Source organism: Drosophila teissieri, chromosome 3L (genome assembly GCF_016746235.2).
Source record: "Drosophila teissieri strain GT53w chromosome 3L, Prin_Dtei_1.1, whole genome shotgun sequence".
Taxonomy (NCBI): domain Eukaryota; kingdom Metazoa; phylum Arthropoda; class Insecta; order Diptera; family Drosophilidae; genus Drosophila; species Drosophila teissieri.
Window position 1 is genome coordinate 14,940,624 of NC_053031.1, and position 25,230 is coordinate 14,965,853.

The window sequence follows — 25,230 nt, forward strand, 5'->3', positions numbered from 1 at the left end:
CATCACTTAATAACACATTATAAATTATCTTATTTATTAATATATATATGAGAAAGTATACATTTATATATATTTATATATATGGGAATTTAAGAATTCAATATCTAATAATTGCTTATAATAATTACTTACTACAGCTCTTATTCCCAAATATGAGCAACATATGAGTTAGCCCCAGTTTCATACCAATTGAGTGCAATTATTATTTAATGTTTGTAAGAAGGCGGCACTGTTAACCATAACAGAATAGTGTGCCCATCACATTTGCCACCGACTGTCTGGCATCCCACCAATGCCGATAACGATTGCTTGGTAGCAGCCTGTTCTGTTGTTGTTTTTGGTCGGGGGGCGTTGAAACTAATTCCCCGCTGTATTGTATATAACATTAAACAATAGCACGGCAATCGAGTGCTGCAATAATTTACATCACTTACATTTACATAACGCACTCGGCGGCCAATCGTAAATATGTAAAGACAACGAGAAACGCGTGCGAACGAAAACGAATGGCGAAAAAACGAAGAGCACACAAAAAGGGCGAAAACTGCGAATTGGCTACAAGTAGCAGCGTACGAAATCCCCAGATGGATAACTAAAGTCCACTGCGTTCAATTTGTTCCTATTTAAGTGCGTATTAATTAGTTAATCCATCTAATCGCCCACTTGAGCTGCAAACAAGTGTGAGTAAATAAGGGTGTGCTTGTGCGTGGGTGCGAACTTTTCGCTGTTCCTGTTTATTTACCTATTTATCTTTTTATATTTATTTATTTTTTCGACCCATTGTTTACTTGCGCTGCGTGCGCTAAACGAAGTGCGAAAATGTATATCTGCACATTGTTAATGTTCACACAATGCCGAGTGCCGATCTTCGATATCGAATAACTGATACCCGGTGTGAAAACAGGGGGTAACAAATATATACATACATTTTACATCAAAATATAAAGTGGGAATTTTATGATTTGTAATATAAGTTATAAATCTTGTTGTTATAAACTGGAAACAATGAATGACTTTGAAATGAATAATTTATCACTGTTCCCAGTTAATAACAACTAAATACAGAATCGAACATTACTCATTATTTTGTACAATTTAATCTCGTTTAAATTTGCGCTTAGTAAGAGCTAAGAGTAGCAGTTTATTTAATAAATAACTTTGCAGAAGGGCTAATTAACTTGGTCGGAAAATCCTTGGTGAATAATAAGTAAATCCCAATGGGATTGCCGACCTGCCCAAAACAACCGCCGTACTAAGTATACCCCATTTTTGAGCTGCCAATTTCCTCCCACTTTCAGACCCACCGATCGAACTTCTGGCGGCGAGGAGGAAGAAGATAGCTTTCCGGGCTCTTGGCCATGTAAGTTAAGTCTAGGTCTACTGCCTGCCAACGTCTCGAGTGCACAGTACATAACAATTATTATTATTCTAACTCACGGCCAGGTCATGTGGCGAGAATTGCGACAGCTGCCACCACCGACGACGTCGTTAATCCAACCCGGGTAAGGCAAAAGGCGGCTACAAAGAAGCGTTAAACGGTGCGACCTTCGGAACAACCGCAACCAAACCCCCCAGGGGCCTCCCCACGGCACTCTTCAAAAAAGCCAATAAAATTAGCAACTACACTTGGGTTTCACAGAAGAAAGCACACACATGCGAAAACGCAAATGCCATCCTTAATATAGGAAATGTTTAGGACAGTTTCGAAAGGGCAAACATATCAGAAAGGGACAATATATTAAACTTATTTCATTTTGAAAGAGATTATAAAGATGCAATTGAACTCTGAACAAGCAGGAATTTGTTGTTAAATAATTATTTAGCACGTTTTACATGAGGTCAATATAATGGTTTTCCATACATGTTCATAACTTTTTGCTTATCATTGTACTAATTGAATATTTAATGGATAGAGCTTACTTTTTGAAAGAATTGGCTTATACATATTATACTTGAATAAATTTTTAGCAGTGTAAAAACTAAATGCCTTGCTTTTGTTGCAGCGCCTGCATTAGTCATAGGAGGAATGAGGATGACAGCCGGCCCAAGGGAACGCCACCAGCACAACGAACCAGAGACCGAGCCAGAACGAAAAGCCAACCCAGAAGTGGAAGCAAAGCAGCCCCAAGGCAAACAGTTAGCTAATTAATACGACGGCAAGCGAAGGAATCCAGGGCAGAGCGAATGATGTTTAAGATTAGGCAGCGCAACTGCATGCTGATAGTGACGGCCCTGGTGCTGGCACCATGCATAGTGATCCTGATGGTGATGGGACCCGAGCTATCCACCGAGCAGTCGCTGACGCAGCGCCTGGCCGAATGCCATATGCGACTGCAGTATTTGGAGTCCATGTACCGTGCACGCCAGGAGGACGTAGCGCTACTTTCCCAATACCTGGGCCAATTGCAGAGCGTCAATGTGACGGGAGCCAGTGCTCCACCGCCGCCGCCACCGCTGCCCGTGGTCAATCTGCTAGACGGATTGAGTCCCGAGGCCAGGCAGCTGCTGCGAAATGCCTCGCATATCAGTAAAGGGGGCAGTGCCAATGGTTCGATGGCCAGGAGCCAGAATATACGGCTTCCGAATGCCTACCATTTCCTGCCGCATCTCCTGGACGATGCCGGCTCCCTGCGACCAGCATACTTGCAAAGCAAGGGCCGTTCGGATGTGAGCATTGTTCTGGGTGTGCCCACCGTGCGGAGGGAGAAACAATCGTACCTCCTCGGAACCCTCCACAATCTCATCGAGAATATGAACGACGAGGAGCAGAACGAAACGCTGATCATTGTCTACATAGGAGAAACAGATATGGAATCCGTGCAACTTATTGCTCGTCAAATCGAGGCCAGTTTCGATCAGCATGTGGAGAGTGGACTGATTGATATAATAGCACCTGCAGCTAGTTACTATCCGAATTTTGAAAGACTTCGCATCACACTGAATGATCCTTTGGAGCGCGTCAAATGGCGCAGTAAGCAGAATTTGGACTTTGCCTACCTGATGGCCTACGCCCATTCGAAGGGAACCTTTTACGTTCAACTGGAGGACGATATACTGACCAAGCGGCAGTTCATCACCACCATGAAGAAATTCGCCTTGATCAAGAGCGCATTGACGAAACCCGATCAACCAGAGTGGTTTGTGCTAGACTTTTGCCAACTAGGCTTTATTGGCAAGATGTTCAAGAGTGCGGAGTTACCCTACCTGATCACCTATTTCCAAATGTTCTACAATGACAAACCGGTGGACTGGCTACTTACGTATTTTATCGAGTCCAAGGTTTGTCGAACGGACAAGGATCAGAAGCACTGCAATGCGGAGAAGGCAAAGTACTGGCAGCATTTTCGAAAATCCCTTTTCCAGCATATTGGTACAAGTTCATCGCTGAAAGGAAAAGTTCAAAAGCTGAAGGACAAGCAGTTCGGCAGTAAGGTGCCGCAGTATTATGCCCATACACATAATCCACCGGCGCTGGTGAAGTCCAACATTGCTCCGTATAAAAACTATGTGTTGCAGCGAGCGTACAGAGGTGAGTCCTACTTCTGGGGCTTGCTGCCACAGCCTGGAGATCTGGTGCAGATTATATTCGAGCGGCCCACGCAGCTGAAGCACTACCTCTTCCGAAGCGGCAACTCGGAGCACCCGTCCGACAGGTTTTACAACACGACGGTGGAGCTCCTTCCGGCTGATACGCTGAGCGAAAACTCGTCCGTCTGGAGCAACTTCAACACCACCACGGACGGCTACCTGGTGGTGGGTTCGTTCGATAGCTTAGGCGTGGCCGAGGGTCTTTTGGATGCCAAGATTGGTGCAATCAAGGAGCTGCGCCTCCACGTCCACAGTGACAGCGAGAATTGGGCCCTGCTCAGCGAGATCGAACTACAGGAATGGGGCAGCGATGCTAAGTCCGAGGACAATGCCGCAAAGCCACGGTATGTGGGGGGTAGCTGATTGCTGCATCGCCACCGGCAGCGGCAAAACTGGCAAGAGTAGGAGCAACAAGTCCTGCTAATCCCTCTGACCTCCCGTCTCCAGTTAATGTCTATACTCCCATCCACAATTTGTCTATATCTGTTGGGATTGTGTCGATTTCGTCGAGATACAGTCGTGGGAGCAAAAAGTAATCTTATTGAAATTGCTTGAGAAACATTTAGGAATAATTAAGATAAATTTTCCATGGTTGTCTTGAAGAATTTTTGTTCCCACGGATAGGCAACCGTATCATAAAAATGTTCAATGTTTTGGTGAAGAATTCGTTTTGCTCCCAAGACATTGTCATGGCTTTTGCTCCGATGCGAGTCGATCTATCCTAATAATTGTACATCTGTGTGTATATTTTTCGAATGACGCTTTTACCCTCGATTATCTCAGTGTGTAAATAATCTCTCTCGCTCTCCTAACTTTAAGTGATTATCCTTATCCTTAGCTATAAGGCTCAAGCATGGCTGTAGACCAATTGTATTGCCATACATCCCCAGAACCAATTTGTTAGGGTTTCTTTAACTTAAGCGTTACAAGCCTCAGCAATATGATTGGTCTACAGTCTCCCAAAAGTCCTTTTTAATCCCAAGCTGTCAGTATATATTTTTCGCATAACCATATGGATTTGATATATGTACTCCAAGTGCCCCTTCCATTTTTTTATGGTGGTATAATATATATTTGGTATAGATTATGGATATCAAGTTGTGGGCTATGTAACCAAGGCGATTTCTTGGTATTCCTATGTTGTTTGAATACAATTTTTTGGTTTATTTCCTTTAGTTTTAAGTGTTAAACTCATTTTATTGGTAACCCAGAACACATTCCAATTTATTTTGTTTTCATTTTCTGAACCTCCAAGTGATCAAGAATCTCGAACCCGCTGAAATCTTATCGATCAATTATGAATTAAGAAATATTTACACATTGTTGCACACTTAAGTTTAATTTGTACCGTTGTACATTTGTTAAAAGTATTCCTTTACTTTAGTAATTTATCTTAATATTATGAATTCACCCATCATGCTTGTGTTAGTTTCACCGGTATATATAGCCACCTTCTTGAACATGAAGCCATAACTACATAAATAAATATAAAATATGCATAAACATTGAACCATTAAATAACGAAACGATTTTTAGCATTGTTGCTTTTTTACTGTGATTTGTTAATAATTTGTGCATAACAATGAACGAGGTATATACCTAAATTATATATACACGTACATGTAAAACAAACAACTCTAATTAGCTATTGTAAAACGAAATTCCAAAAAAAAAAACAATCATTCATAAGAAAACATTTTTTATATACATACGATCCATTTTATGATTGGTTTAACTAATTGGAAACGCCAAATTTTTTGATAGACTATGAAAAACTAAAAACAAGAATGATGATTGTTTAAACTTGGTTCCTGTTGAGTAAAGAGAATTGCAACATATAGTGGCATATACATATATATTTACGACTTTGGTTCGATGCATTGTGATGCATTTTTCACTTTCTAAAGTTAATCCGATTTCAATTCGTATGCCACTATATATAGAGTAACAGATATACAGATATTGTAGACTGCTTTCGATAAACTGAACAATTGAAACGAATGTTTTGCATATACTTACTATTGCATAAATGTACGAACATAAATATATTTTTATATACTCCTGTGTTATGTGTGCGGCAACTAGCAACAATAATTTACAGCACCCGCTCTCCCCGAAACACTCATTTTGCCAAATTGCAGCCAATTAGCAAGCAACAATAATAGTGGATAGTGAACAATCGGAATTATATATAAATATTAGCTGGCATTATAGGCTTCCCCTTCCATGAAACGACAACACATTACGATCGTAGCTGAATTATTACAAATTGCAATTTTACAATATTCATAAGCCGTTGGGACAACTCAAAACTTAATCGAACAAATCAAATCAAACATGAACAACAAATATGCGTGTAATGTGTGTATAAGCTTAATAAATAACTCAAGTATTTGAAATTGACGTTCAATGTGGTTTTATATCTTAAAAGAGAATGGTTTTAGTTTATTAATTACTTTACAATATGAAATCAGTTGTTACCAACTGAAAAACGAGTAGAATCATTACCATTGTAGATCGTAGCTCGAGGCAAGAGGATCCACTGGAAGCCCAGAGGAACCGACGGAACCAGGTGAGCCCCTCGGGCTCCTCCCTTATGTAGTAGTACATGTATTTGAAGGGGAGCTCCGCTTTCTCATCTCTGTCTGCAAACGGTTGGATGGTGTGACTCATGACGAAACCACACTGCCTTGTGGAGGAGCTGTTGGCCACCAATGTGGGCGATCCCTTGACCAACTCAATATTGAACTCGGCCAGATTGTGGGCTGTTTCTCTGGCATTGCGGATGTGTATCTGCGTCTTCTTGAACTGATTGGTTATCAGATACTTCATCATCTTGGGCATCCGTGGCATGTAGATCCAGATGAAAGTTTCACCCATTTCGGGGTAGAGCTTCTGGTTCAATAGCGCGTTCCGATGGGAGGCGATCAAATTGAGAGGTTGTCGCAGATGCTGCAGGCGCTGCCTTCCAATGTTCTGATTGAAGAGTGCATCCTTTTGATACTGCTCCTTCTCCGCCAGCGACGACTTTGCACCCATATGCTGGAACTGGGATTGCGCGGAGCGAAGCAGCCTGGCCTCGAAGTCTTGCTGGCATTCCGGATCGGAAACGCTATCCCAGCGACAGCTCTGCAGGGTCACAAAGCTCTGGAGCAGCCAGTCGATGGGCTGGTCGTTGTAAAACAACTTTAGGTAGGTCACGAAGGAGTTGAGAACGGAGGTGCGAAAGAGCTTGCCTATGAAGCCCAGGTCACTGAAGCTCATCACAATCCAATCGATCTGATGGGCCATGCGGAAGCTTCCATGCAGCACTGCAAACTTCTGGATGTAGTCCAAGAAACCCACGTTCGCCATCACATCGTCCTCCAGTTGCAGGTAGTACGCACCCCTGCTTTTGGCATAAGACATCAGGTATATGTAGTCCAGGTTCTGCTTGGTCCTCCACTGCACGCGCTGTGCATCATCATCCAGAGTGATGCGGAGTCTCGAGAAGTTGGGATAGTAATTCAGGGGTGGCGCAATGACATCGACGAGGCCAGCTCGCATATGCGTTGAATGATTCGCTTGCAGTTCCTTCACTATGAACTTGGCGAACTGCAGCTTGGTTTCGCCCACGAATATCACAATTAGACAATTGTCGCGCTGCTCCGGAGTCATGCGAAGGATCAGACTGTCCACGGTTTGGAGCACGTAGTTCCTTTTGGGTCGCAGTACAGTGGGTACTCCAATCACGAACTTGACGCCAGTCCTTCCGCCGCCAAACCGATATCTGGGCTTTAGTTCCGGATTAGTTACTATAGTCTCCCAGTTTCCATTATGATTGATGCTCTTGGCAAACATTCGGCCCACTTTGGTCTTGTTTTTCACTACTCTTGGCTCCACTGGCTCAATATTGGAGATATCCATTCCAAAATGCAGCAGAGCACTCACCAGATAAGCGACTATTATAAGGCCTGACAGGCAGGTCTTCCAGCGAAAGCTAATCACCTTCATGTTTCGATATAAAATCGACACAAATCCGAACTTAGATGTAGTGACACTTACCACAAGGAATGCTTTCTACACCCATTCGATTTTAAATGTATTTTATTAAGTGATATAAATGTTTGATTGATTTCTAATATACTCGCACAGTGGTTTGAAACGCTTGACAATATCCCGTACACATCACGATTCGGTTTGCGTCGAATTACACTTTATATAACAGTTGAAAGAGACGATTACGATACAGAGTAAAACATGCTTTCGATATCCCTTTAAATACTTTTCGCTTGCCTTAAATTGTTTGAAACAATATTAGATATTTAGAAATAGGTCTGCACAGTTAAATATTCGTATAAATACTCGTTTTGATTACACATAAATCTTTAGTTAGCCACCGCGCTTGGTTGGTTGGCTCAGTCGTTTACTTCAGCTTCCAAAGGGCATCCAATTCGTTGAGCGGATCCTTGTTCTCCTGCTGCTCCTTGGCAGTCACCTGCGGCGCCATCTTCATTTGATATGAGGTCATTATGCCACCTGCACGGAAATGGTTCTTTAAGTTCCACGAATTACAATATTAAATTATAGAGCTTACGCTTGTTGAGCACATTGTGAGCATTGCAGAGCACTATTTGCATGGACTGCTCCAGGATGGCGGAATCCCTCAGGGAATTTTGACGCTGCGCACAAATGCGCGACCAAACATCAATCGTATCTAAAAGAGACACGCGATTAGTATTAATTTTTTCAGATAAAATGGAAGGCGATTCGAAATCAACTATGCTCACTTATTAAAATTGGCTGCTTGCTCTGCGTCGCTATAATCGCACACACTCCAATGGCCACCAGTTCGGAGCGCTCCGAACCCGTTAAGCAGTTCATAATAAGCGGCGATTGGGGAGCATTGGCTGCCTGGCAGCGTTGTCGATGGGTCTCCAAAGCGTTTTCCGCAACTCCCAAAAGTTGAGCTGGAGCTCTGTAAAATAACAAAGTTAATTTCCCTCCATTGGATGAAATCGTGATATTTACCCCTTGGTCCACTGTTTCAGCTGCAGAAGAGATAAATCCAGCACGGCGTCCGCTCCATGCATGGATAGCTTGAGTTGGTACTCGGAGCAGTGGCTAAGTTGCTGCAACTTTACACAGGTCACGGTGTAATCATCGTAGTGAGTGGGCTGGTCCAACGCTTGGGGCCAGTAGGGATCAAAAAGCTGTAAGACATATTAAATAATTAGATTCACTAATTTCATATTTCTGGTTAGGTTACTCACTTCATTTGGGGTATGCAGACAAACCACAGTGCGAGACTTCTCCGACCAGATCATGGACCAGAAATCGTTGATGGTGTTCGACTGGGGAGTCTGAGCGACAATGAAGTTGGGACAGCCGGCACTCAAGTTCTGAATGAAAAAAAATAGTTACAGAATGTAACACAGTTGTTGGAATAACTCACCTTCATGTAGGCGGCATTGATGTAGTCATCGGTCTGCTTGTCCAGCTTTACTCTGGCATGATCATAGGGCAGACAATCGAGGGATCGATTTTTCTCCGGGAACAATTTCGCAATGGTGGTGGATCGCTTGTTAGCAGCAGCTTCTTTATCCAGCTTTTGCTGCAGCTCTTGCCATTTGGCACCCAGTTGTGTTTTGCCATTCAGCATTTTCACGTGTAGATTCTCCAGCAATTTCTCGTAGCTCTCCACCTCCTTTTGGAAATATTTCGTCGTTTTTTCGTCGGTAAAAGTTTCGGTTTGGAATGCAAAGCTGTTCGAATGCCCATTGGCGGTGCCAGATGCCTTGGGCTGTTTCTCACTGACGGAATGTGTAACGGAAACCGAGTCCCAGTCAAAGTTCTCCAGGGAACTCAAGTCAGAGCAGTTAGAAAGGTTATCTAAGCTGGCACACTTCTGACCCAAAGGAATGGTAACCGAAGTTGGAGCAATTCCTTCGGCGGCAGCCACAGGAATTTCAGGTGTTGCGGGAGCAGCGTGCTCGGCAACACTTTCAACCTTAACAGGCACCGATACCTGACTTCCCGGCGGCGTGGGAGTGGCCAACACCTGGGGCTGCAAAGCGGGCTGCGGCAACATTGGCGGCGGAACAGCCACCGAGCAATCAATGTCCAGGTCGCTTAGCAGGTCCACATTGCTGGTTACCTTGGGAGCCGCTGCCTCCGGCTTTGATTCTACTTTGGTCAAAGCCGAGGAGGAGGCGTAAGGAGCGCCACTGGAGGTCGTCTGGGTTTCTGCAGTGCTGGTCGCCCCACTTTGCATATAAATGGACGCAGTTGAATTCGTAGGTGGCACAGGAGTGGGTTGTTGCTGCGGCGTTACACTGCCATGATATCCATAAGGAGTAGAATAGTAGTTGGATGACTCCGAGCCCTCTATAGCGGAAGTGGAGTCCTTTGCAGCCGTATTAACCTTTGTGTGGGACACGATAGGGGACTGTGGGGAAAAGAGTTCCTTTATTTAGGTCTCATTAGCGGAGTATACGTAACACTTACATCGAATCCTGTGGCGCTATTGCCGCGACTCGCAATCTCAGAGTCCGTGGTTCCCACCGATTGTTGCTTGCCACTCTGGCTGAACTGGTAGTTTTGAGAGACTTGGGATCCCTTCAACGAACTGGTGTCCTGCTGATAGCCACTGCTGTACTCGTATATACCTGTCTGCGGATTGAAACTATAGCCAGGATGATTGGAATAGCTGCTGTAGGTGGCCGAAGGATGAGGGGTCGTGGTAGCCTGAGCTTGAGATGAAGTGGGGGCTGGAGTCTGAGCCGGAGCAGGACTTGGAACAGGAGAAACCCCAGGAGCTGGTGCTGCATTCGGATCAGTGTACTGCTGTGGATATGGCAAAGGCTGCCCGGCATTCGGTGGTGTTGCCTGGTGGCCTGGAACAGGTTGAGGCGATGCTTGCACAGCCTGCGATGGATAAAGTGACGGCTGTTGCGGAACAACTGATTGCTGTTGTTGTTGTGGTGGATAACCAGAGGGTTGCTGCTGATACGCCAGTGGTTGTTGAGGTGTCTGGGAATACCCGGGGGCCTGCTGCTGCGGTGTCTGCGATTGGGGATATCCTGTAGCCTGTTGCTGGGACTGAGGATAACCAGCCAACTGCGGTGTCTGGGGATATCCAGTCTGTTGCTGCTGAGGTGTCTGTTGCTGCGATAGTCCAGTAGATGGCTGGGTTTGGGAATAGCCAGGGACTTGGAGCTGCGGTGCTTGCGACTGGGAATAACACGTTTGTTGCTGAGGCGTCAGCTGTTGAGCATAGCCCGATGATTGCTGCTGCGGATAAGCTCCCACCTGTTGCTGTGGTGTCTGGGATTGTGGATATCCGCCAGGTTGCTGCTGTGGCCCCTGAGTTGCGGCATAGCCCAAGGGTTGTTGCGCTGATGGTCCTGTTGGATAGCCAGTAGGTGCTGGAGGCACCTGTTGAGCTTGAGCATTAAGCTGTTGGTAAGCCTGTCCGGAATATCCTGCCGCTGTTTGGTAAGCATTGGACATTGGATTGACCACAAAGGGTGCCTGCAGGGAGGACGGCAGCTCACTGGGATTGGAAACCGAAACTGGATTGCCCGATGTAGCCACATACAGAGGTTGCTGGACATTCAATCCCTGCGCAACTGAGCTGGCGGGAACTGTTCCGGGTGGCGCGTAGGCTAGAGGAGGCACAGAGCCACTTGGATACCCGTAACTGTATCCCATGCCGGCTTGGTTGTTATCCTGCGCCTGGCCCTGCAAGTTCATCTGACCGAGTGCTCCGTGCAGCGTCTGAGAGTTCGGCGATGCTTGGGCCTTGTAGGCCGGAGGAGCTATGTGCTGCTGTTGCTGCTGATACATGGGATTCGTGTAACCAGCGGCACTGGGATCGAAATACTGCTGCTGTGTGAGACTGTAGGGCGGAGGTGGCTCATTCGGCGGTGCAGTGGCGTAGGAACAAGCGGCCTGCGTGGGGTTCTCCGAGCCCACCGGCACTGGACGCACTGTAGGCACATAGGCGGGATTTGAGGCATCCGCCATGGCTGCCTTGGCCTTCAGGTAATCCCTTAACTTTGGGGTGCTGCTCACCGCTGGCACGGGAGTAGTTTCCGCAATGGGTTTACTGACAACCGGAGTGGTTGCGGCCTTGACGCTCTGCATCCTTTGCTGACGCTCCTCGGACTGCACATCCCTGGCGGATCTAAATCTGGTAAGTAGCTTCTGTACATTTCCGGCGAGTTTTTTGTAGAATTCCAAGCCCTTGGCGGATTTTGCCAGCAGATCCTCATAAACATCGTAGGACGCAGCAAGCGAACTGTAAAAGTGCTCCCGCTTCTGCTTCACGTCCTGGAGTGTTTTTAAAACCGGTGCCGCCTTGGCATAGTTCTCAGTTAGAGCTTGCAGAATATTACCTTGAGCTACCATGTTCTGATCCAGAAGTTCGGTGATCTTATCGTGTTTGCCCAGTTCGGTGGCAAATAATGCTTGGAGGCCCTCCTGTCCACCGTGCGCAATTACTTTGCCAGTAATGTCATCCTCATTGATGGCTATCCTCAAATCCGCATGGAACTGAGCACGTTGAGCTTTCATTTCGTTGACTTTGTTAAGGATAAGCTTCACATCCCTGAAAATTTCGGTGGTATTCAGTTCCGAGCTCAGTTTGGGCATCAGTTGTTGAATTTCAGGCAACGGCCTTGCGAGGATCTTTAGATTATTTACATGCAGACTCATTGCTTTTCTCAAGGTATTATTGGATTCCCCTGCCCGCGCATGGGCTTCACTGTATTTCTGGAACTCTCGGGACAACTCAGTAATGTGGGCATTTGGAGTGCGTTGAACGCCGCTGGCGGATTGGAACTCCCGCTCCGCTTTGGTTTCCGCCTCCAGCATGCTGGAAATTTCGCCAAGATTGGTTTCCACATCGGCTGTAATCTCAGCCAGCTGAGACATGGCCTCCACAAGATCGCTTATAGCAGTCTTATTTGCATTTAAGGCAGCACAGCGATCCACGATGCCCTGAGGCAACTTATTGGCTTGCTCCTCGTTGATATTCAGGTTATCCAGGGTGAGGGAGCTCATGTAGGACTCCAGTTGGGTGTCCTTCTCCTCCAGCAGGGCTCCGTACTTTCGCAAAAGTTTGGCTTTCTCTTCACTGTACAAAGAGCTGGCTTCGTGGGCCTTCATGGGCACTAATCTGGCAAAGATGTCTGGTCCCGCGTGCTCCTCGTCGGTTACTTGGAAGCCAATCCCATTGACCAAATTGGCACCTTGGACGGCTGCAATGGTGGACAGTTCGGGCACCGCCTCGTGGTAAATGAACTCATTTTCGTTTTTGGCATTTTTGCGCTTTGCTTCCACCACATCTGCGGTGAAGCTGAGGGATTCGTTGATTTCCTGCTGGTCAGGAAGGCCCTTGGACTCTTTGCGCGCCTCCTCCAGTTTGTCCCAGGAAGCCTGAAAGGAATGTAAAGCAAGCATTTACAAATTTCATTTAAATACGGCTCAAATTATTATTTTTACTCACCTGGTAGAGCGTCACCCTTTCGCCCATCTGACGCTTCTCCTCGGAATGTTGGCCTTGGTACAGGTACAAGATACAGGTGAGATAGTTGATTTTGAAGCGCACGTACTTCTTCCACAGTTTGTAAAGAGGACTATCGATGACCTGGGCCACTGGACCTTCGTCTCCTCCAGTAAGGAGAGCAGCCAGTGCAGCTCCATAGTAAACCACAATCTGGGCCGTCACTTTGGCCACAATATGCGGCTTCCTATTGTCGATCAGCGACTTCTCGAGGATGCATTCTTGGGCTTGAGCAAAGCACACCTGTTGCTGAAAGACCAGCAGCTCCGTGGTCATGAAATCCCCTCCACTATTGACATTGGCATACCGCTCTCTCAGCTCTCCATAGGCCCAAGCCGCCGCCTGGAAGTGGGTGCAGGCCATCTTCATGCCATCCACATCGCCACGGGTCACCGACGCTCCGGACTGTGTGTGCGATGCGGCAATGTTGAACAGCACGGCAGCCCGCTCGAATCGCAGATCGGTGACCTCGTGAACAGCACTGTGGTAGAGATCCTTCCATGTAAAGGTAAAGATTCCGCGATCAGCCAGCTGGGGAAATCGATTCTGGAGTGCGTGCAGCTGGCAGTAGTAGCGTTTCATCACCGGCGCTCCATCTTTCGTGGTGCGCATGGCCTGGTTTCGTAGAGTCTCCAGGGCATGGACCTCTTTGGAATAGGCCTCCGGATCTTCATGGTAAAATTCCGCTATGTACTGCAAGAAAAAGTGATACTTAGTAGTTTATTCAGCGTTAAGTTTACGATTTGATTATGAAACTTCTTATTAGTTGAGGCATATCTTTTTGGGAAGCGCTTTCAATTAGGGAATAAGTGCAATAACCCACCAAACTGCGACTGTTTGTTTATAACTTTTGTTTGTCGAGTTAATCAGATGATGGCGATGACTCAGCCGCCAGACAAAGGGGGCTTAAAAGTGGGTGAAAATGAAAAATACAGTGGAGCAGTTTGCATCGTATGCATTGACATTCCAATAGGAATGCAAAAAGCAAACGCATTTTCCCAATTTGACCGATTATTCGGTTTTACTATGTTAACTCCTCTTTGTTTTGCTGGCTCTCTTAATTAGTTCACTCCCCTCTTCTCACTCTCTTTCCTTTCGTTTTACCTTCTTTAATGCCGCAAAGGAGGTTCCCTCGGGACTCGATTTCAGGGCGAATCCCAGCATATGCAAACGGGGCACCGCCTCCATATTGTTTGTTTTACTTGTTGCCTGCCCAGTTGGCCTTTTATTTTACACACAATTTACACTAATTGCTGGCAATTAATTTACCAATATCAAAACAAAATTGTTTTATGAAAAATGACGCAGCGTGACCGTTTCAGCTTTCTGGCAATATGTACTAAAAATGGTAACTGTATAGGGGGTATTCTGCTCATTTGGCATCGATACTTTCATAACGGTAATGGTTTCCAAAAGTATGCATTTTTTTGTTGGTTTCCAAAATTATGCATTTTTTTGGTTTCCAAAAGTATAAATTTTCTGGCCCAACATTTTTTTTATCAAAAACCAATTTTATGATGTAAAGAACTTTTTAACCCTATCGATAAATTGAAAACTCGTATTTCTACTGAAAACTTTCGAAGATTTTATAAATCAATACCTTGTGTCTAGGGATGTAGACTTATACTGCAGGTATATGCAATATATGACGCAGGTCTGGTTTTCATTGATAAAAACATAAAAACAATATTAATTTTAGATTTCTTTCTTTACTTGAATTCCGAATGAAGCCCTTTTCGTTGTTCTCTGAATAAGAAATGCGAAACCACACATTCTGTAAATGTTGTTTATTGTTTTATTGTTCATACATTATCAACTTAGGCTAAACACAGATGGGATGATTTGGATGTAATACAAGTCGTGTGAGGGTGACTAATAACAAGAATGCAATTATTTGCTAATTGCCGCTTACAAACTGACGATGATACAATGGCAGCATACGGCTAAGTTAAGTTAGGTACATACGTTGGTCGTACTAAGGCTAAATTAGACTAATGGAAACGCTACTAGGCTTTTCGCTTTGCTACGAGCCGCTTTGGAGATGTTTCGATACAGTTGCTAAGGGAAGAGTTCCTCCCCATTACTAATTCCCCTCAATTTCTATATACATGTCGGTGCTGTGCGTCGAGGTGCTAACAATCTGGTCCACCTCGGGATCACTGAGCACACTAGCATCTGACTCGGCATCCAGGTCCAGGCGGGCGAATTGTGGCGCTGCTGTTTTACTATCCTCCACATTTGGTGTGTGGGCATCGATGAAGAAGTCTGTGGGGCATTAGAAAAGAGAACAGAATTAGTTCAACCATTCAAAAGACTGAGTTTTATCAAATGAAATTTTGTAATGGGAATAAGGTGGAGTGATTACAAATTTTGATCATTTACCTGCCAACGATTTAAAATTTGGACTTAATGCTTGAGTGGGTGAAAGGGTATGAAGGTGCATTTATAGTCGTTTAGTTTGTAAGTGCTTTAAAAGGCTACGTCGTGTAGTTCAGGAGTCGTGGGCATTACTTGTACTGCAAAGAATGTTTGGTGTTGATTCAAATGATACGTTTTCTCTACATAATGGCATGATTTCTGAATGGAAAGAGTCGGAGTTTCCCAAATACCAACCTGATTCGACGCCATTCCATTCGCTGACCACTGTGTTGTGGCTATGCTGGTGGGGATTGGGGTGATCCTCGACAGAGCCTTCGTAGATCTGCAGATCGGTGGCCAGCTTGTCGTGCTCCGTTATTTCGTCAAAGTCAAATATCTCGGTAACTTTCACCTTGTTCGTGTTGCTGTCGGTGTAGTAATAGGCATATAGAGCGTCGTTGTGCGTGGTCATCTTGAGGACATGCTCAAAGTTGTCGACATCGTCCTCTAGCGGGGTGGCTCCACTGAAAATATCACCACAGTTAGTACATTTCTTGGAGGAGGAGTGATCATATTGCTTAACCTACCATTCGTCCACTAGGATTGAAACACGGGGTCCATATAGGCGGCTGGAATGAAGGAGTCCTGTGGCATCGAAGTGAGGCTGGTCATAAAGCTGCAATAAAAACAAAGTCGTTAGTACAATACATTCAATTTTAATTCATTGAGAAATCCATGAGCACGTCGTACATTTTCAAATAAAGCAAATTTATGAAAATGTGAGCGACAGCTGTAGTGCACTTCAATTGATTATTTAACCTAATAAACTTACCGTGAATTTATTAAGCAGTCGTATCCGCATGGCGTTATTCAACTGCAAAACAAAGTCCTCCACCATTACTCTGGCTTGCTTGGTAAGTTTGGGCGTCAGTGCTGATATTCTAAAAAGAGGCAATGCAATATATAGTAAACATTTGGATATTCTACAACGAGATATTGAAACCTACTTGGAAATGGTGGCCAGCAGAAAGTCCATGGGCACTGTGGCGGGTAGGGAAAGCAGCTTTATACCGCGATGTTTGAAGATCCAGTTGGCCAGACCCTTGTTGGCCTGCTCGATGTAGTCCTGGATCACATCCAGAACCGTTTGGGGCATGTTTGAGCTTAAAGCGTCCTGGAAAAGGTAGAAAAGAGAGTTAGTGAACGAGTAAAAACCAAAAGCACCTTACAGCAACATAAGAGATATATTATTGAAAGTGCCTCACCTTTCTATGCTTCTTGCACTCCCTGCACTCGGGATCGAACTCCTGGGGCTGGGCCACCGTCTCGGAAACCACGAATGTGGACTGGACCGCCACGCAACGCCGGCAGTTGATCAGATTGTTGCGGTGCAGGAACTGCAGGGCATCGTCGAATCCCTGCTGGCAGAACTTGGACAGAAACTCGGGACGTGGCGGGAAGAGGATGCGCACGAACCGATTGATGTTCTGTCTGGAGATCTCGATGCTGGTGTTGGCCCAGTTCAGATGGAAGAGCTGCGAGCTCTGGTCCCTCGGGCAAATATCACTCTCGCCACAGAACGGGCTCACCGTAATGGTGTTCTCGTCCAGAATGGGCAGGTTGTCCGAGAAGGCACCATCCATGTAGCGGACGCCACGGAATCTGGGCGGCAAGATGCCCGAGAATCCCGGTATGAAGCACGCGCACAACAGTGCCTGGAGAACCTCCTCCCGGGACTCGAACTCCGAGATGATCACATTCTTTCCATCGTACACCCGGGTTAGGGAGATGTGCAGCCGTCCATTGACCCGCTTGTGAGCATCGTCTGGTAGATGCTTCTGCAGACCCTCCAGCAGGCAGGTCTGGATGTTGAAGGAGGGACTGAAGGGACCCAGGGAGTAGCGACGAGCTTCGTTCACCACCCTGAAGAAGTCCGAAGTCATGCTGCCTGGAAAACACAATTAAGTAGGAGGTCAAGTAAGAATTAGCATTTTAACTGAATTGTAGCTAGCATTTAACGAGTTGAACTTTGGATTATTAAAGCTGTGGAGTTCCCAACGCATTTGGAGAAATTTTAACTGCTATTACCTCAGAATCGTTAAAAACGCACATGATGTCAAACACATAACACCAAACCATAAAACTAATAGTAAAAATCTTGGCAAAGATCGTTGACAGTGAATCGTATACCCTTGCTAATCGAGCTTATACAATATTGATGTTTTCGGGTTCAGCGGGCTATCTCATCCGATTGCTGATCTACGCGGTGCCCGCGGCTTTTGCGTCATTGTGTCATCCAAAGGGTCAAGTGGAGCTCCTGGCAGTGTTATTGTTGTTAGCCAAACGAGCCATTTCCCGGCTCGTTTATGGGGGGAAATGACGTAGGAACCTTGAGTGGTTCGAAAGTGTTTGTCTTGTTCTATGTGCCACTCGACCCCCAACACAGTTTATGGCGCTGATAAGCCCCTATTGAATTATGGATCCCACCATATGGTACAACTTGAGCACCACAATGGGGTTGTTTCATAATGGGAGAACCTGTTCTAGATGATTCGGAAATTAGAAGCACGGTTTTCAAGTTCGGAAATAGATTTACATATGGATTATTGTCAAGAAACAGAAAAGTTCATCAGCAATTGATTGAGATATAATATAATATACTGTAAGTTCTGTTGGACTTGGGGTGTAAAGTGCTTGGTGGCGCAACCATTGCTACAAGACTTCTTTATCTTTATTGTATGTATTAATGGTACCTATTTGTAAACCTATGCTCTCACATTGTGCCCATAAAAATAGTAGTTTCGCGTGCGCCATGTGCCCTGTGCCTTGTTGATAAGAAATCAAGTTCCCCGCAGTGCCACACGAACGTACTTTCCAAATATTTTGATTAGATGCCTGCCGAACGGCCTACAGCAGTGATAATGATAAGGTTATTCGAAACACTAGTGTTATGTTCATGAGGTCGCCATAATTGTATTCCACAAATTGACGTAAAGCGAAAATCAGGCCATCAGACAAGACGAAACGCGGAATAGCGAAAGCTAAGGTTGGGATCCTAAGCCCCGGAATTATGTCACACGATCTATTCTGTATAATCGCGGAAAAACCATAGTTAGAAAACAAGTCACATAACGTTCTCTTATCAGTTCAACTATTTAAAGCTGCTATGACATTGAACACCACTATTGTTCTGAATGGAGTTTGGAACCACCAAGAACCCATGGAGCACACGAAACTCGCGGGGGTTCCAATTCTCGGTCGTCTTATATCAAATTTGTTTTCGCCATTCCGCTTTTGATTGCCAGCAACAATAACAAACTAGAGAGGAAAGTGCTGGTAAACAACGCTATCACGTTACGTGCTGCCCTCTTAATTATTTGTAATTGTTTTCGTTTTTGTTTTGCTTAGGCAAACAGCAGCTGCGTGTAAAAATGAGCTTATTTATCAACGGAAACGGAATCAGAAGAGTGGGCGTGGTCGCTATGGGTTAAATCAACTCGTTAAGCACCTTTCAACCATTGAAGCAAAGTACAATCGCGGGTAGAACTGCACCTCAATTGGTCATCAGCCCTATTAAAATTATATAGGGATAAAAGTGATGGATTTAATGACTCAATATAATTACAAGTGATGGACTTGCAACTCCAAAATGACTCCCTAATGAGGTGAAATATAATGATGCTATAAGAAATCCCAAGTAATACAAAGCCAGCCTGAAACTTGTAGTCATAAACCCATTTTAAGCATCCGATTTTAGCCTTGCACACACATTTTGCACATTAAAGTATGCAACTAATCCAAATTCGGTAGTATAGTTGAATATTTTGAAAATTGATGTTGTGCAACTTGTGCGCAGTTAAGTAGTTAAAACGAATGGGTTGTAGTGCCATGACCGCAACTGTGCGTGGAATGTACAGTGGGGCCTCCCAATGTTATGTCTATCGTAACCGCAAGTCAAGTGCAACTAACGCCCACTTTGGAGGCCGGGTGCATAACGGCAAATGGAAAAACGAAGACCGAAACGAGACGGAATCATAAACAAAACATAACGAGGAAAACGGCAAAACGAACACTAAAAACCACATGAATACACATGCACACACAAACAGCTGCACCAAAAATACAATACAATACAATTTCTTTTGGGGGCTCGACTTCAATGGATAAATAAACCAGTTTCTGGACCCAGAGGAGGGGGCGGGAAAAGGGGGAGTGGCAGTTGTTGCTTTCCATGGCAAAAGAAAAGGCGACAGACTTTCAACGAGAGGGAGAGGAAGAGAGAGAGAGAGAAACGCGACACGCACATGACACGCACACACCCCCATTTCCGCGGCCTGACCCCCAAAAGTCAAGTAATTTCCGCTCTCTTCTGCTCTCTTCACTCATCACAGGGCACCCAAACCAAAAAAAAAACGAAACATCACGTGATATTGTGGTTGTATTCAAAAAGAGCACGAAAACCAGAATACCACTCGCATATATCAGCATACATATGTACATAACTATGTATGTAGTGCTACATATGTTTACAGTGAGCAAAGTAATTATGTTTACACTATGCTGTTTTGTTTATTCTGTGACTAGTAAGACTTCTTTATTTCGATATTCTGTGAATGCAGTGTGTCTGCGTTTGGAACTCGGTTTTCTAATTGGTGATGACATACAACTTTTCATTTGTATTTTCGTCTTAATTTTATTTCATGCTAGGAAACTTTTGTTTATTGTTCAGGCCATTAGATTACTGAAATATCCCATTTCGGTATGCGTTAGTAATTTAAAACTGTACATAAAATCGTTAAACATTTTAAGCTGTTATGCTTGGCAACTCACTTTAATGAACTTGTGAACGGAGTGTCATGAACAATTATTTTTAAATACAAATAACATAAAAAATATATAAACTCATTAACTGCCATTTGCATGCTTATTTTGTAAGAAATTTTAAGGTTTCCACGCGTTTTACATATTTGAATTTACCTAATTGTGTGCCAAGTTCACATACTTATCACCTTGACTATGCAAGTTTTCTGAGTGCCTTTTATGCAGCCGTTACACAAATACATTTATTTATATAGGTCACATTGCAATGCCGTGAGTTCTCCTCACTTGGCAACGGATTTCGGGAGGCGTTCTGATGTTCCGCTATCCTTTTTTCAGGGTGGTTTTGGGATTGGGAGAAAGGTGGGACGGAATTTTGGCCACGAACTGTGGCAGCTGCTATTCTCGGTGCCTCTCGATTCGAAGTATAACAGTTCGCATGCTTTGATATGATCTTTCCAAGAATGGTTAATGATTAGATCTAAGTAAAGCAGAGGTAATATATGAACAGTGATCTTTGCCCATTTATCTAAATATGATACCAAGATTCTCTTTGTAACTTTCATAATTATCAATGTATTGATATTAAACTTGAAATCTTGGTGTATAACAAGCTTAGTTCAAATACTATGAACAAGGTAGTAGTCTTAAATAGAATACTATTCAATAAGTTATTTTTTAAAACGCGACTCGTGACCAGCAGTTATTGTGGATTAGTTTTGTGTGCCGCAAAAAGTGTGTCAATCAACAATAATGCGTTCGATAATGATGAGAAGCCCCAAGCCCCATTTGCATGGCCGATTGATTGAGCGGAGGAGGAGGGAGATCACTGGAAGATACGCCACGTATAGAGGACCCCGCAGAGCTGATAACATTGTGTACATACATCCAAATTTACATACGTATGTACATACATAGATGTTATTGGGCGAAGAGCCAGCTGCAAGCCACATGTAAATATGCAGATAGTGTGTGCTTTGTGCTCCAATCATCTGGCAATAGGATTAGGCATAGGAATAGGAAATACGTCAATCGAATGCATTACATATAGGCAGGCAGGCAGGCCAACCAACCATATAGATAGATAGCGATCAATTCGAATCAAACAAAGAGCTCGATGTGCGACTCAAATCGCGAAACTGCACTTGACTCATATTTTCGCATTACCAGCTGCAACGAAATCGAACCACCATTCAGAAGTATCTTTATATGTATGCACCTATATACTACGTAAGCGAACTTCTGATACACCCGCAACTTGGACTTTAATCGACGGAAATCGGCAACAAAACATGACTCCCCCGTGATAACGTGCCCATAAAGGTAAATCGAACCGATAAGCAATGAATATATAAGTACCTAAGTACGATCGTGCCCGCATGAGAACAGCGCCGTGAATTGCAGTTGAGATTTCTAAAATTTCCAGATAGCCGTACCCACTGAAGGTCGGCCGTTGGCTTTCCCACTTAAAATAAACGTCGACTAAATAATAATGATCCTATTTACGAGTTTGCATTTAGAAATATTGCTTACTTGGCCCCCGGAACCGCGGGAAAATGGGGAGAATGCATCAAAACACGGCAGTTTCCACCAACTGATAACGATTTGTTTTTAAGGGCCCTGTCACTAGGGCATGAATTGCATTGCAAAGAGGGAAATGGCGATTATCTGAAGGGGCAAGGCACTTGGCGGAGAAATGGGAAGATATCTGCTATTTATATATGTATTTATATGGCATGGTATAGTGGTGGAGTCGTCATACGATACGGTGACAAGTTCGCGTGGCGATCCGCAAACTCGTGTTCAAGTGGTTCGAGTGCCAACAACAAAGAGGAAGTGCGGTGAACACTCAATAAATAGAGCCATAAAAGAGCCGTCATGAATGAATAGGCTTATAAAGAGTCGGATGAGGTGTTTTTCCAACACCCCATCTGAATATCTGAATAACCCTTGGAATGGAGCAGCCACTTGGAGCGGGCGACCATTGTACTAGAATTATAAACTTAATGTTGCAGTTTCTAAGCACTCTAGATTGCATTATTTCGAGTAGAAAGGAAGTGGGGTGCTCCACGATAGTAACTCAATTTGCAAGTTAAATGGCATGGTTACATAAACTCCTAAAGCGGAAAAGTGCGCTTCCACTCCACTCATCCAATATAAAGCCAACACCTGTTGCACCTCTTTGTGTCGCACTGTTGGCAAACCCGAAAACGAGTACAAACTTTCACCAATCTAATCTGTTGGCGGAACAGAACGTCTTTTGTCTGTGAAACGCGTCAGTACTTTTTCCAGTATACCTACCTGCCTGTGTCTGTACTTGGGACCCGAAACTGCACAACGGATTTTAAAGTCCAAATTAGACACGCTGCGTGCTGAGTAATCAAATGGCCAGTAGCCCTAGATCGAAATGCAAGCGACCAACTTTAATTGCCGCAATTAAAGTGGAAACTGAAATTACAGGAAAATTCTAGTACCTGCAGCAGCTGCACGGGCTAACGAACTTTCTACCAACCAGCTGAGGATCAAGATCAGGTAGTTCAAACTAACAGATACGGATTGCCACGCAGAAGATGCAAACGAGAATATTCCAGAATGGTTAATGGTGTCAAGCCAGACCTTTTTTTGAGCCGCTTAGATCTATTGTATGCCAGTATTTTGATTAATTGCAGAGCCATAGTATAGCATACATGAAAGCTTTCTTTGAATCGTATTTCACACATATCTCGGGGTCAAAATCCCAATTTTAGAACGTAGTATTCCGATTGTAGCCAAAGTCAGGGGAAATTGAGCATGCTAAGTCCCCGGGGGTGATGATCATCTCCATCTCCATTGGCACAACAGCGAGCGAAAACCCGATTGATTATTTTAATGATCGAATGATGCTGCCCCTCTGCTGACGTTATTCCGGATTATAGCTCTCGATTACCCTGGTCAAGCGATAAGACCACAAATACACACAAAGATGCATCTGGACATTGCAGCCCAGTGGTAGCCATGAGTAATCCAGCTGACTTTTGTTGTGCTCCCTCGCTAGTTTTGTGTTCCCCAGTGATTGACATGTTTATACCCACGATACAAACGAAGCGTTACATTTCAACAATCAAAAGCGAGAACTCGCGCTATGTATACATCTATGTATATATTTTCCAGTTATATATAGATCCGATTCCACGGTGGCACCACTTTTGCCTCGAATTCCTCGGCGACTTTCGATGAACGCGCCTCCTAAGCATAAACAATGTGTAAATAAGCACTCGACCTTCAAGCATCTCGATCAAAATAGGTTTTGAATGCGTACAGTTGCGGGCAAAGTAATAGTGGCAAGTATAGAGGGTGTATAAAGGATTTGCCTAATCACTCTGACGCAAAATAAATTTAATCAATTCGCGGAAGAAATCATAATTCTAAATCACAAGAGCAGTTTAATCTTTTTAATTTAATATTGGCAATTCTGGATAAGATAGGCAGTGAGTTTATTATCTTCAATTTAGATTTGTTAATGATTCCAGTTAATCTCCTATTTCATGAAATATTTTCGGACTGCGTTGCTATTCAGCTGGCCATCGCTGTGCCCGTGTAGCTCAACCATTTGCTCATATGTATATTCGGTTGCCGCTTTACAAAAGTGCGTTGTCCCGGCCAACGAAACTTGTTTTTCTGTTTTCGTAAGGTTTTTCAACTGCGCCGCAGTTTTCCCTCTGCGGACGAGACGAGCCCCCTTCGAAATTGGACAAACACGCCCAAAAACACACACACTATCGCAGGCAGTTATGAAAGACCCCCATTGACTTCCTAGCGACCTACAAACGCAAACAAGCTTATCAATAAAATTTAATTCAATGCGTTTTATATTGAGCCTCGCAGCATCTCTCTCGCTCTCCCACTCCCCCCCTTTTTTCTTTCTCGCTCCCACTCACAGAGTCACTGAACTACCCAGTGGTTGTTTTTGCACTCAGCTGTTTTGCGTGCGTTCTGCGAGAAAAGGGGAGAGAGGTAGAGAAAACACCAGAGAGGTGCAGCAAATATTCACAGGGGGTTTCCCAAACAAAAAGCATTGTGCAAAGGCCAAGTTCAGACTCGCAGTGTGCAAAAAAGCAAGAAAACCGAACAAACAAGCAACCCAAAATGTAAATGTATTTTTGTTTCTCCTTGAAGAAAGAGAGAGGCCCCTTTTTAAGCCGCCCATGTAAGCAAGTGGGAAGAGACTCACCCAGTGGCAAATCGCAGAGGAGACAGCAGGCGGCCAAGGAACCGGCCGATGCGCCTCCAATCTTCTCCAGCAGCAGATGCGGTGCATACTTCTTGAAGCAGACGGCCACTCCGACGTGGTAGATGCCCAGGAATCCGCAGCCAGCGAATGATAGATTCATGCTTTGGACTCTGCGTTAGATTCTATTAATTGTCCGATGACTGTTTGTTGTTGCTGTTGTTTTTGTTGTTGCTACTGCGTCACTGGTTTTTAGCTCTTATATGTATTTTTTTTCTCGCACTTTCCACAGTTTTCCTCCGCGGATTTTGGTCGTTGCAGCTCCTTTGATGTAACAACTTCTTGTCGCGTTTCGAAATAAATCTCGTTTTGGTTTGCAATCACTGTTTGTCGGCTGGGAAAAGTAATCCGCTCTCGATATAAAAAGTTGTTGCTCGCGAACCGTTATTTACTCGCTCTGCGGATGGCAGCCCCCTTTTATACCTTTTTTGCAGCGCGGTGTGACCGCATCTTATTAACTAAAATAAAACTGCCATTAGAATGGGTGTCGCGTATGGGGTATTCTTTATTGTTTGGAATTAAATTTTTATTAATTTTCCAAACTTTTATGATTTACGGTTTTAAATAAATTTATTTTATCACTGCCTGTAAGTGAGCTATAAAATTACATATTTATCATATATATAATTATCAATATATATATACATGTGTT

General features: G+C 44.3%; 4 protein-coding genes across 7 annotated transcripts; 1 reads left to right on the plus strand and 3 right to left on the minus strand.

Moving 5' to 3' along the window:
• Nucleotides 1-317: 317 nt before the first annotated feature.
• On the plus strand, nucleotides 318-5,964 carry LOC122615536 (alpha-1,3-mannosyl-glycoprotein 4-beta-N-acetylglucosaminyltransferase A). 3 transcript variants are annotated; one of them, XM_043790486.1, is made up of 4 exons: nucleotides 318-680; nucleotides 1,299-1,360; nucleotides 1,444-1,538; nucleotides 2,004-5,964. In XM_043790486.1, exon 4 carries the CDS (start codon nucleotides 2,185-2,187, stop codon nucleotides 3,949-3,951), a length of 1,767 nt encoding a protein of 588 aa, XP_043646421.1. In that variant the 5' UTR covers nucleotides 318-680; nucleotides 1,299-1,360; nucleotides 1,444-1,538; nucleotides 2,004-2,184; the 3' UTR covers nucleotides 3,952-5,964. The 3 variants fall into 3 exon arrangements, with proteins under 3 accessions (XP_043646421.1, XP_043646420.1, XP_043646422.1); XM_043790485.1 differs by having other exon boundaries at nucleotides 1,444-1,502; XM_043790487.1 differs by having other exon boundaries at nucleotides 318-627; nucleotides 1,444-1,502.
• Nucleotides 5,965-6,045: 81 nt separating this feature from the next.
• LOC122616701 (alpha-1,3-mannosyl-glycoprotein 4-beta-N-acetylglucosaminyltransferase A) lies at nucleotides 6,046-7,709 on the minus strand. Its single transcript, XM_043792245.1, has 2 exons — nucleotides 7,633-7,709; nucleotides 6,046-7,575 (listed from the first exon to the last, which is right to left on the minus strand). The coding sequence occupies exon 2, from the start codon at nucleotides 7,492-7,494 to the stop codon at nucleotides 6,046-6,048; it is 1,449 nt and encodes a 482-aa protein (XP_043648180.1). The 5' UTR covers nucleotides 7,495-7,575; nucleotides 7,633-7,709.
• Nucleotides 7,710-7,761: 52 nt separating this feature from the next.
• Nucleotides 7,762-14,458, minus strand: LOC122616408 (tyrosine-protein phosphatase non-receptor type 23). Its single transcript, XM_043791847.1, has 9 exons — nucleotides 14,240-14,458; nucleotides 13,079-13,828; nucleotides 10,075-13,008; nucleotides 9,023-10,015; nucleotides 8,841-8,969; nucleotides 8,599-8,780; nucleotides 8,358-8,545; nucleotides 8,165-8,284; nucleotides 7,762-8,106 (listed from the first exon to the last, which is right to left on the minus strand). The coding sequence occupies exons 1-9, from the start codon at nucleotides 14,321-14,323 to the stop codon at nucleotides 7,994-7,996; spliced, it is 5,493 nt and encodes a 1,830-aa protein (XP_043647782.1). The 5' UTR covers nucleotides 14,324-14,458; the 3' UTR covers nucleotides 7,762-7,993.
• A 449-nt stretch (nucleotides 14,459-14,907) lies between these two features.
• On the minus strand, nucleotides 14,908-24,973 carry LOC122616581 (patatin-like phospholipase domain-containing protein 2). Of its 2 annotated transcripts, XR_006325915.1 has the most exons (8): nucleotides 24,522-24,973; nucleotides 16,759-17,441; nucleotides 16,501-16,667; nucleotides 16,326-16,434; nucleotides 16,081-16,169; nucleotides 15,749-16,017; nucleotides 15,518-15,651; nucleotides 15,260-15,400 (listed from the first exon to the last, which is right to left on the minus strand). XR_006325915.1 is itself a non-coding variant. In XM_043792092.1 (7 exons), the coding sequence occupies exons 1-7, from the start codon at nucleotides 24,679-24,681 to the stop codon at nucleotides 15,219-15,221; spliced, it is 1,659 nt and encodes a 552-aa protein (XP_043648027.1). In that variant the 5' UTR covers nucleotides 24,682-24,973; the 3' UTR covers nucleotides 14,908-15,218. The 2 variants fall into 2 exon arrangements, 1 of the variants encoding a protein (XP_043648027.1); XM_043792092.1 differs by lacking the exon at nucleotides 15,518-15,651 and having other exon boundaries at nucleotides 14,908-15,400.
• Nucleotides 24,974-25,230: the final 257 nt, after the last annotated feature.